This window comes from Bos indicus x Bos taurus, chromosome 3 (genome assembly GCF_003369695.1).
Source record: "Bos indicus x Bos taurus breed Angus x Brahman F1 hybrid chromosome 3, Bos_hybrid_MaternalHap_v2.0, whole genome shotgun sequence".
Taxonomy (NCBI): Eukaryota; Metazoa; Chordata; class Mammalia; order Artiodactyla; family Bovidae; genus Bos; species Bos indicus x Bos taurus.
This window is the reverse complement of record NC_040078.1, coordinates 29,749,037-29,761,781: the sequence shown is the minus strand read 5'-3', so window position 1 is coordinate 29,761,781 and position 12,745 is coordinate 29,749,037. Positions and strand designations below refer to the sequence as shown.

Below are 12,745 nucleotides of genomic sequence, written 5' to 3'. Positions count from 1 at the left end.
ATTTTAAAGTAAAATATGCAAAGATTAAGTCAAATAAAATAATCAGCACAGGAAAACAGTAGGTTCAAATTAAAGCCAAACAATACTATACAATATACAATTTACTACAATTCCTAAGATACATTTTTCCTCATATGTTATTACTTTTCTAGTAATAAAGTACAGGTTAAAATTAGGACTGGCCTACAGAATCATTAAATAATTCAAAATGCAACTAAATATCAATATTCTTTGCCCCATGCCAGAGCAACATTTATCTGTTTCTTTCACTGTCTTCCAGCCTTTTGTAGGTGAGGGCACACAGTGCAATCTGGTTAACAGCTGAGACTGCTCATGGCCCAAACTGAGCATCCTGGGTCCTCTCCTCAGTCCCACCTGGCATCCCAATGACTGAAGGGAGACCCTAAGCATTTTTCTTGGGAAGCTCCATTTTAATGATTTTCAACATCCTCCACAAACAGCTTTTAAAATGAAATTAAATTCACTATACCATGTATCCAAGTAAAAGGTAAAATGCACAATTAAATAAGTACAGATACTTAATTTCTAAGATCTCACTCAAAGAGCAAAGAAAAAGCAAAAGTTCTTACCTGGGAAACTGGAGGTTCATGAAGGTCTAACTGAAGTCTCTGTACAACATCAGTAAAATCCTCAGCATGAAAACAAATCACATCTTTGGTTATGCGAGGTTGGTCACTCCTAAGATTGACAAAATTAAGTTTTAGAAACAAGCATCTCATAATGGAAAATGATGACAATTTCAATCTTCCTGTGCCTGGAACTGCTACACTAGCAAAGAAATAGATGCATAAGACCTAAGGACAAAGTATACATTTGTTTCTTTCATCAACTTAAAAAAATAAAACATCAATAAAGTGATTTTTAAAAAATTAAAATTAGTTGTTATAAAACTTAAACTTTAATGACTAAATCATCTAACCACTTTGCCCCACCATCTCCATGCCACCGGACATCATCATCTTGACAGAAAGAAATGGACAGAATACATCTCAGACACAAATACCACACATTCCAGAATACATCTCAGACATAAATACCACACATTCCAGTTTTCAAAGCATAGAGTAGGAAAAAAAATAATCTTTAACTTAAAATATTACTGTCAACCTGTGATTGAACTCTAATTCTAAAGATCAAACCAAACTCTACAACAATATTGAAGACCCTAAAGGCATAAATATGAAAAACAAAGTAAAATACAGCTTTTAAATATGTTCTGAGCCTTGTTAAAACCAGGCCGTGAGTGTAAAAGGCTGCAACCTGTAAGAAAGCCAGTATAGCAGTTGCTCCCAAAATTAAAAATAGAATTACTATGCTGCCAAGTCGCTTCAGTCGTGTCCGACTCTGTGCGACCCCATAGACGGCAGCCCACCAGGCTCCCCCGTCCCTGGGATTCTCCAGGCAAGAACACTGAAGTGGGTTACTATATGACCTAGCAATTCCACTTCTGGGTATATACCCAAAAGAATGAAAGCACGGCCACGAAAAGATGTTTGTTTATAACAGCCAAAAGGTGGATGCGACCCAAGTGTCCACTGACAGACAAATGGACAAACAAAACATAGCATATACATATAATGAAGTACTATTCAGCCTTTAAAAGGAAGGAAATTATGACACGCGGTACCATATGGATGAACCTTGAGGATACAATGCTAACTGAAATCAGTCAATCACAAAAAGACAATAACTGTTTGATTCCATTTATATGACGTATTTAAAGTGGTCAAATTCATAGAGTGATGTTCGCCAGGAACTGGGGGAGAGGAGAAAGAGGAGTTATTGAATAAAAGGTATAGAGTTACAGTTCTGCAAGATGAAAAAGTTCTACTAGAGATTTGTTTTACAACAATGTGAATATACTTAATATTACTACAAACATTAAAATTAAAAATTGTTAGGATTTTCATTTTCATTTTGTTATGTGTATTTTACCACAATTAAAACTGTTCGCGACTTTTCAAATTGGTTAATGCTGCCTTAAGAAAATGTGGACTCAATCTTGCAATTGAGTTCCATTAACTTACCATTCACCAAACTGTACAGCTTTCAAAACCCCAACAGCAGCCGTACTCTGCCAGTCAAACCCCTGACCTACATGATCAGCATGAGCTCTTGTCCTATCTTCAAAGAGGACTTCCCGGGGTTCACTGGTCCGAGGTAGGTACTGGAGATTTTTAATTTCATTCATTGATCTGTAGTCAATTTGGTTTCAAAATAATGAGGGAGAAGAAAGCAGCAACATAAAAAATTAACAGCAGTAAGACAAATAAATCTACTAAAATACCAAATCTTAAATGAGGGCTGAGAAGGTTCAGCAATTTCGATCATCAGCATCTGACATGCCATAATGTAATGCTGAATGGGGTGACCTCCTTTTCTCAGTCATGATGTCATGATAATATGACAGCTGTTATCCTGACCTGGCACAAATGCGGTGTTTGAATATACAAACACTGTAAATAGACAAATATATATAGCTCTGTAGCATGTATATACTGCTCTATTTAAAATGGATAATCAATGAGGACCTACAATATATAGCACAGGGAACTCTGCTCAATGTTTTGGGGCAAGCTGGATGAAAGAGGAGTTTAGGGGAGAATGGACCCATGTGTATGTATAGCTGAGTCACTTTGCTGTCCACCTGAAACAATCACAACATTTTTAATTGGCTATACTCCAATATGAAATAAGAAATTACCAAAAGATTAGTTGCCTAGTAACAGAAAATTTGATTCACAATTCAAGGCTGTATGTTTCTTGTACCTGGAGTCATTTTTAAGTCTCAAAGCATTCTACTAGACTTAACTGAAGAAGGCAACCTGAGCATCTACATCTGCTTCCACATGAAAATGGAAGTAAAAGACTTCAAGCTAATGTAGTAAGGGTGGGGAAGAGAAGTGGAGGAATGGATGGGATTATAGATGAAACAGAACTGGCTATGAATTGGTAACTGTTGCTATTCAATACATGAGAGTTTATTATATTATCTTCTCCTTTTTTGTGCGCTCAAAACCTTCTAAGTATAATAATCTAAAGGTGACAGTAAAGGAATGAATGCGAAGCAACAAAGAAAATAAATCAGTAAATGAACACCATCAACACATTTCTGGAAGATGAAAAATGATTAAAACTTTTTGGACTAATGAAACTGAGCTGAGAAAGCCACAAGCCTAGACTAAACAAGAAGTGAATGGCAGCTAAAAAGGCTAGTAAAATAAGGATAATGGACAGAAAGGAAGTACAGTTGAAAAAAGAGCAAATAAAGTGAAATTCTGCAAATTAAACCTGTCAGCTGTCACTCCTGTGGCAGAAATTTGGTCAGGTATTTAAACTCATACAGAAGGCAATGTAGGTGACCCACCAGCATTTATCTCTCACCTTAATTTCTTTGAAAGAACTCTTAATTTTTATAAGGTCTCTCTGTCCCTACCCTCATTCACAAGTTCCAGAGATGGATCCTGATGAACTCTGGCAAACTATGTTAAGTTCATTCCCCTTGCCAGTGATTGATACAGGAATAAGCACAAACCGATTCTGGCTAGCAATATGACAGGAAATCTGCTAAGACTTTTGGGAAGCTCCCTGGCTCCTAAGAAAGTAGTAAAGAAAACACTCTTTTCTTTTTTTTAGATATAACCAGATCCAGATGTATACCTAGAACTGCTATCACCATTCAGCAACAACCATAATGGAAGCCACTGTAAATACAAAGCCTAGGTAGAGAGAATGACAGAGGAGGAAAAAGGAAAAGACCTTGTTTCTTGATGACAACACTGAACCACTGACTATATGGGCCTAGAGTCAACCTCTCTGAACTTCCTAAAATACAAGACAACATTTTACTTTATGAACCAGTTTGAATCAATTTTGTTGCTTGTAACCAAAACCATTCTGATAAACTTTCAGCCAAAAATACCTGCATGTTCTTCTCTAAACACATTGAACTTACTATATACACTCACATAATCCTCTGGCATTTGGACATATCCTTTAATGTCCACTTCTATGCCTGTTAACTCTAAAGTGAAACCTACCTATTGACAAACCTTACTGAAATACAAAAAGAATGCCCAGTAAGCCCAATGCTTTATTTCTAAATAGAAACAAGTAAACCAAGAATCACCAGATATGTGAAGACAGTCTACAGCAGCCTGAAAAACAACAAAATAAACAACACTGAAATTTAAGAATTTTGTCAGAAGACAAATGTCAATGTCCCAAAATCGAAAGCAGAAAGATAATAAGAAATATGAAGCTAATCAAACTGGGAGATCTATTCAACCAACAGCAGTTTCCAAAACCATTGGTTTTGGTTACAAGCAACAACAGAAAGAAATAATAGAGAAATGAAAAGATTACTGAAGCAACTAAGCAAGAAAAATTTCCAGAAATCAAAAAAGACATGAATTTTTAAGTTTAAGGAACCCACCAAACAACAAAAAGGATTAAAGTGTAAGAATAGGAATTAAAAACCCAAGCAAAGATGTGTCATTGTGAAATTAAGCTCCCAGGAGAGGAAAAGAAAACAGGTTACTTACAAAGGAACAATAATGACACTGGAATTAAGACTTCTCATAAACAATATTAGATACCAGAAGACATTGGGGCAATGTTAAAAAATCCTAAGGAAAATACATCTTCTAGACTCCAGCTAAACTACAGATCATATTTAACAACAGAAAAAGAAATTTTCAGACATTATGATCACTCAATACCTTCCTTTTCTTAGAATATAATGAGTATGTCATCAAGCAGAAAAAGAAATAAACCCAGAAAGAAGACAACCATAAGTTTAGGTAGAAAAACATTAAATGGGAACTACTAGGTAGGTAACTGTGAAATAAGCTTTTCACACTGAGGTTAAAAAAACCACAGAGCTCCAAAAGATTTCCAGGTAAAAAGTGATGTGTTAGACCAGACAGTATGGTTGAAATTCTGGATTCTTGAAGGTATGATAAAAGCAAAGAATGCAATTAACTAACAACATTCTCCCTCAAAGAAGCTATATTTAAAAAAAAAAAAAAAAAAAGGCCAAAAAGCAGCAGTAGCCAAAGCCATGTAGAAAGTTAGTGTGATTTTAGAAAAAAGTCTTTGTAACCCCATTGGACTGTAGTCCCACCAGGCTCCGCTGTTCATGAAATTCTCCAGGCAAGAATACTGGAGTGGGCTGCCATTCCCTTCTCTAGGGGATCTTCCCAATCCAGGGATTATAGGTCTCCTGCTTTGCAAGCAGATTCTTTACTGTCTGAGCTACCTGGGAAGCCAAATCTTAAACAACAGAAAGAATAGAAGATATTAGAAATATGGTCAAAAGTGTACAGTAGTATCCCCTCAAAAAAGGCCATCAGAAACAAGAAAAACCGAACAATTCAAAAATAACCAGCAAGATCCAAATATGAACCAAACTAAAATGTGGCATGATTTTCAGTATCTAGGTGAAATATAGAAAAGAAAGATCCTTTTGTTTATTATTCCTTTGAGTGACAACAAACCACTCGAACCTTAGAATACGAATTTTAGCCTCCAGTAAACTTACTACCCATATTATTTTAAATGCCATTTACTGACTTTCAAATTTTAGAATACTGCTCTTGACAAAGCATATAGAGCCTAATTACAGTTTTAAAACAGAATATGAATTAAGCTCAACAATGTATAAGCACAGTTGACAAAAAGTACAAGGGGGAGGAAAAGGCTAGAGTAAGAGTCATTTAACTATCTGGAAAATCCCAAAAGGAAGGAATCCCTACCCAGTATACCATGAAATTGACAAATTTCCTGTCAAAGCCTTAAAACAAAAAGGGCATTAAAAACAGAAAACATTTTTGCCTCTGGTGAAAAAAAGGTGTTTTCATCTGGAGGAAAAGGTAGCCAGGATTTTGTTTTAATTATAACCGCCCCCCCATACTGTTTGATGTTTTAAAACCCTGTGCATATATTTCTTTAACTCTAGAGTTCATAAATTTAAAGATCATCTTCATTTGCAGTGCCCTTGATAACTAAACAGCTTCCGCATTGATTTCATCATTTTCAGCAACAGGACATTGTCAGTAACACATAAAGATGACATTACTGTTTAAGTTCTGATTTATTCACTCTAATTCAAACTGCTTTTGATGGCTCTCTTAAGAATATTTAATCCCGATAGAAATTAAATTTGATAGTACCTCAGATTAGTGGAGAAATAATAAATTGTTAAATAAACAATGTGGGTACAACTGTCTAATTACTTGGAAAGAATGTTAAACAATCTCTCCCTCTATACTGAAATCAACACCAGGTTAAATACATAATACTGAAATCACATATGTAACTAGGAGAAAATGTGAGTATTTTGTAACACTAAATGAGAGAAGGCCTTTCTAAATTTGCCACTAAGAAAGAAATCTCAGAGGAAAAGATGTATCTGACAACATATGAATAAAACTTTCTGTGACTAAAGAGAAAAGAAACAACATCCCAATGGAAATATAAGTAAAGAAAATTAAAAGGGAATCACAGAAGAAGAAATTCAAATCCCTCAAAAAGGCAAATTAAAATAACATTTTTGTCCAATCAGATGAAAAAAGAGAATGTTAGTGGAGGGCACAGGGGAAAGGGTATTATCTTACTATTGGGTAGAAATATAAATTGGTACATTTCTGGAAGTCATTTAGAAATGTGTATATACTTTGAGCCTTTAGCAATTTCTACCAAGAAAATAAACATGCATATACACAAAAAATATCTACCTACCTACCTACCTATCAACCAACCAGCCAGCCACAATGATGTACCATAAATGTTCAGTAATTGGCTTTAGTGGGGGAGATGGCTGATTTGCATTAGGTTGGTGCAAAAGTAATTGCAGTTTTCATTGTTGAAACCTGCCATTTAATACTGGAATACATTCTTAAATAAATGTGATTATGTTATATATCATTTTAATGTGCATTTCTTGCTTAATGTTTTGCTAATGACTTATTGCTTACTGTTTGCTTTATATTTATTTTAGACTATAGAAATGATGTTAGACAAAAAGCACATTTGAGCAATTTTCTTATTCGAGTTCAAAATGAGTCGTAAAGCAGCAGAGACAACTCGCAACATCAACAACACATGTGGCCCAGGAACTAGAAACGTACACACAGTGCAGTGGTGGTTCAAGGGGTTTTTGCAAAGAAGATGAGAGCCTAGAAGATGAGAAGCACTGTGGCTGGCCATTTGAAGGTGACAGCAACCAACTGAAAGAATCATCAGAGCTGATCCTCACACAAGAAGTTGCCGAAGAACTCAACCTCAACCATTCTATGGTTGTTTGGCATTTGAAGCAAGTTGGAAAGATGAAAAAGCCCACTAAGTGGATGCCTCATGAGTTAACTGCAAATCAAAAAAAGCGTCCCTTTGAAGTGTCATCTTCTCTTATTCTACACAACCATGAACCATTTCTCGACTGGACTGTGATGTGTGATGAAAAGTGGATTTTATACAACTGGTGACAACCAGCTCACTGTTGGACTGCGAAGAAGCTCCAAAGCACTTCCCAAAGCCAAACTTGCACCAAAAAAAGGTGATGGTCACTGGTGGTCTGTTGTCAGTCTGATGCACTACAGCTTTTTGAATCCTAGCAAAATCATTACTTCTGAAAAGTATGCTCAGCAAATTGATGAGATGCACAGAAAACTGCAATGCAGGCAGCTGGCACTGGTCAACAGAAAGGGCCCAATTCTTCTCTACGACAATGCCTGACCGCCCGTCTCACAACCAACACTTCAAAAATTGAATGAATTAGGCTATCGAAGTTTTGCCTCATCTGCCATATTTACCTGACCTCTTGCCAACCAACTACCACTTCTTCAGGCATCCTGACAACTTTTTGCAGGGAAAATGCTTCCACAACCAGCATGAGGCAGAAAATGCTTTCCAAGTGTTTGCTGATCCCAAAGCATGGATTTTTATGCTACAGAAATAAACAAACTTATTTCTCGTTGGTTATTGTACATTGTAGGTGGTTGTACAGCTGTTGCTGACTGTAATGGTTCCTATTTTGACTAACAAAGAGTGTTTGAGCCTAGTTAAAATGATTTAAAACTCACAGTCCGAAACTGCAGTTACTTTCGTACCAACCTACTAGCTGATTTGCTGATTTCTGTGGTACAAATACTCCCAACATGGCCAATTTCAAGCTATTCACGTGACCTCACTCAGCGTGGAATTGTGAGGCTAACAATGGCCCTATGAGCTGGTATAAACTGGTTCCAGCACACCACTGTCATGTTTATCAAAATACCATTTATCAATATACTAAAAAACAGAAACAATTTACATTAATAAAGAATTGGTAAAATAAATCTTGATACAACCATACAGTCAAAACTACACAGTTATTTAGAAATGATGATATGGCTGCATCTTAATAAGACACATTTTAAAGTAATCATCATGTAAAGAAGGAATTCATCGGGGTACAAAGAAAATTTATGAGTGAATATAGACCAAAATTTAAAGGTTAACATGCCTAAATGAGTGGGATTATAGATATTTTTTGCCTTTTTACTTTTTTTCTGTTATCTGATGTTTGTTTTTTAAGTTTCTACCAATCAGGAAACCAATCATTTCCTTTGGGGAAAGATTATAGAATAAATCTTTCTAAAATAAATAAATATATAATACTTTAGAATTTAGAATATCAAAATTCATCATTATGAGGTACAAAAACTGTGGTTTAGCAATGTGCAGAAGTTTTGGTTTATTGCCATGTTCTATCATGCTACCACCTCACATTTATAGTTTTTATAAACTATTTTCATAATTATCGCCAAGTACTAAGGTTATCCATACTTAAATCTAGTGTTGCTTTTCTTTTAGTTTTAAGGTAAGGTCTAAAGCTAATCTGTTAAAACTCATTTTGGGGACCTTAATTTTGAGTTCCTATTTCCATAATCTAAGCAAATATATGCCATGTTCAGTCTCATTAAATGAGATTTGTTCTCATAGTTCTAAAGTAAGTTAATCTACGTTTGTTTTAAACAAATTTTGCTTCAAACAAAAAATATGTTAGGCCAATATGAATTACTATACATCACTGGTTTTACTCAGCGAACACTGATCACTTGTTACGTGCTATGAAGAATTAGACTGTCCTTAAAAAGGTTAAAATTTATAGTAAAAACCAAAAAATTTGTGAACAGATCATTAACGAACAGAATGATGTGTGAGCACAGAAAAGGGAATGACCAATTGTTTAAGGGAACAAAGAAAAGCTTCACAAAGGAAGTGACATCCAAGTTGAGTTTTGAAAATTCATTAAGAGTATATCAGGTAGAAAGGAAGATGATGAAGGGATGCTACTCCAAGTAAAAAGAGCAAGGCAAAAGCACACAGATGTGAAAGACCATGGTTTAGAAACTGAATTCAGTGTGACCGGACCAGATTAAAAGCAGATACACCTAGAAGAAATACTGTCAGAGCCAGATGATAACAGAACCTTATCAACCACACAAAGGAGTTTGGACATTTATCTCGCAGGCAATTAGGACCCAGGTTTTAAGAATAGAAGGATTTTTTTTTATTTTTAAAAGGATGCCTCACTCTGGTATCTGTGTAATGAGTGAACTGGACTAAGGAACTGACAAGAGATTTACTTAAGATAGCTCTTTAAATAAGTCAGAAAAAATGGTTTTCAAGCTGCTCAACTCTCAATTATTTCTATAAGCAATCAACTAAAAAAGGGCTTTTGCTTATCTGAGAAAAACCAGTGTTTACCGTCGTCTTTTGAAGGGTGACTTTGGCATGTCTGCTGTAGGGATCATCTGCTCTCCTGGCCTGACCCACATGATGGGCCCATCATCACTCTGGGACCTACACTGGAGTCGGAGGCTGGAAAGTGTACCCCAGGGCAAAGTCATCTGGAAGTCAGAAGAATAAGTCACGTTAAAGGAAATTTTTTAGACTACTTACAAGTTAACCCCTCACACCCAAAAGAAAGCTTTAGGAAGCTTATTTTGTGTGTATAAGAAGAAAAAAAATGATTTATTATTAGATAGTAATTTATATGTAAAAAAGAATAAGTGAAGTATTTTACTTAAATAATTTTCTGAACCGTTCTCTTCAAAATATGGGACAAAACTGAATTTTAATAGATAAGATCAGCTTGTGTATGCACGTGCTCAGTCACTCTGTCGTGTCTGACTCTTTGTGGCCCCAGTGACTGTAGCCGGCCAGTCTGTCCTCTGTTCACAGAATTTTTCTGGCGAAAATACTGAAGCAGGTTGCCGTTTCCTCCTCCAGAGGAAATTCCTGAACCAGGGATTGAACCTGCCTTTCTTGTGCCTCCTGCATTGTAGGCAGATTCTTTACCACTGTGCCACCTGGGAAGCCCCTACGATTAGCTTAAGATTTTTTAATGCAAAGTATCCATTTAAATAGTGATCAGAACTTTAATAATCTGAAAAACACTCACTTTCAGAAATGGTGATTCTTCTAACATATCAAGGAACTCTGGGAAATAATCACCAACTTCTTCATCTACTGCTCCAACGAGACTTATCTGCCGCATAGGACCTGCTCGGTAGGTGCCACAGCAGTATGTCCTGTTGACCTGAGATGAAACGAAAGGGGGGCGGAAAGGAGTGAAGTATACTATAAGAATCAGGACAGCGTATTTCCAATGTTCCTATTTCTTTTACATACTAAGAATTCAATGGTCAGTACCTTGGATAAAATCAACAGTTACAGAAAGGCACCCTAGCACACTGACAAATATATTGACATATGAAACACAAACAGAAATTCCAAAATGCAAGTCAGTCCATGGTCCCAAGGAAATCTCAAGGAAATACTGAAAACATTAAGATATAAATTTCTCTGGGAATGATGATTTTTAACTCTTTAAACACTTGTGATCTTTATTAGGGAAAAAAAATCAGTAAATAAACAGTTAAATTGACAGGATAGGGAAAAAAAAACTATTAATTTGACAAAAAAGTCAAATTAATCTTCCATATTCATTTTGTAGTCCCTAGGCTGAAAGCTTTCACATCAAGCCAGATACAAGGACAACTACTATCAAAACCAATCTCCCATCACTTCCATATTAAGATTCTCCACCCAGGTAGGCTGATCATTTTTTCTAACCAATTTAGCCAAACTTGTATCTACCTGCAGTGATTTTTCTCTTGAGTCTACCTTCTTGGAATGTCTTCTTTTCTGTCAACCTAAATCTTAACTTTCAGATATCAGTTCTAGACTTTTCCTCTGGAAGCCTTCCTGATTACTCTTATAATAATCTAATGTTACCTGCAAGCACATAGACATTTTGTATCAACTCTCTAGTAAGCTTAAGGCATGTTCTAAGCAGCCCTAAGAAATATGAAGCCCAGAGAATCCTAACCTTCACACAGAATCTACCAACAATACAAGCTGATATTAATTCTAGCCATATCATGTATGTTCTTAATACTCCAACCTCCAATTCAGAATGAACTGTTTCTCAAATGGAGAGACAGATCCTGTACATACAGATGACTTAAACACTAGATTCTAACCAGCATTTCACCTTGGTTCAGTAACCTAGCATTTTCTACCTTATGTAAGATGCAGATTAAGTTGAGAAGCCTAATATATAATTATACTTTTAAAAGGTAGGTCTCTATTGAACAGTCAAAATTTTTTTTTAAAGACAATTGTTACTGTTTCAAAAACCACCTATTTTGCTTAACAGAAAGAATAAAGGACCTTCTAGTATTTCTTACAGTTCTTTACTGCTAGTTTTTTAGCAGTGTTTTCAGAATCATCCCACTGCTTTTTTTTTCTATAGACAATTTAATGTCATTCCACACACACACACACACACACACAAGGTCTGAGATCTTGTTATTAAATAGCAGTCATTTCTTAATTCCTTATGAATCTTTCCCCCCAGATCTCCTTAGGTGATCCCAGACCAGAATTACCTTGCATATATTTGTATGAATTACATTCCATTTGTCTGTATGATCATCATGCTATTAAAAGTCACGGGAGGCAGTCTGGGGAAAAGGATATATTATGTGATATAGAGGTAAAGAAGTTTTTCTAAGCAAGCATTATTCTAACCTTTCTAAGCCAAGCACCCTAAACAACTAAAGCAGATTTAACTTTGGTATTGATACCAGCTCTAGGAACCATATGCTTTCAGGGTTAATAAAAGAATTATCAGTCTCTTCCAAATACCTCCTCCAGCTATTCCCAATTATCAGAAATTCCTTCCAGCAACGGCTTTCAAACTACATGGTAAGTCTCCCAAAGATGAATCACCATTTAAATCTCACATAACTTAACCTTGAAGAAGTACACAGCCATGTGGTAGTTTTCATCAACTTCTGTGGCCTGCTGGCTTTGAGATTATACAACTTTTAATGCATTAAAAATCTGAAATCACATTGCTTTAAATTTTACACACAAAGTGAAACTGAATTAACATTTTTATACAGTACTCCATGATTACCTAATTTAAGTACCACTAAATTCAACAGCACTGAGCTTGAAGACAACGTAAAAAGGCAAACACCTAGAATAATTAATATGTGACATGTAGTAATATAAAACATCCTCTCCTATTCTGGAAAGAGAAGAAAGTAAACCTGAAGAGGAGAAATTGTTGAATTTATGCTTACTGAGTCTAGAAATAATCAGCCATTAAACTCTGGCCCCCCCAAAAGGTGGTAGTAGTAGAGCTGTTTAACAGTATCTACTGTTT

General features: G+C 35.7%; 1 protein-coding gene and 1 long non-coding RNA gene across 2 annotated transcripts in view; one reads left to right on the top strand and one right to left on the bottom strand.

Annotated features, from left to right (window-relative positions):
* The window catches only part of RSBN1 (round spermatid basic protein 1), a 43,239-nt gene that overhangs the window by 4,689 nt on the left and 25,805 nt on the right, over positions 1-12,745 (bottom strand). The window contains 4 exon segments of the mRNA XM_027536107.1: positions 591-699; positions 2,049-2,216; positions 9,772-9,914; positions 10,469-10,606. Coding sequence (XP_027391908.1) covers positions 591-699; positions 2,049-2,216; positions 9,772-9,914; positions 10,469-10,606 — 558 coding nt within the window.
* LOC113889446 lies at positions 2,066-8,823 on the top strand. Its single transcript, XR_003510264.1, has 2 exons — positions 2,066-2,181; positions 7,022-8,823. It is a non-coding gene; the product is annotated as an uncharacterized LOC113889446 (long non-coding RNA).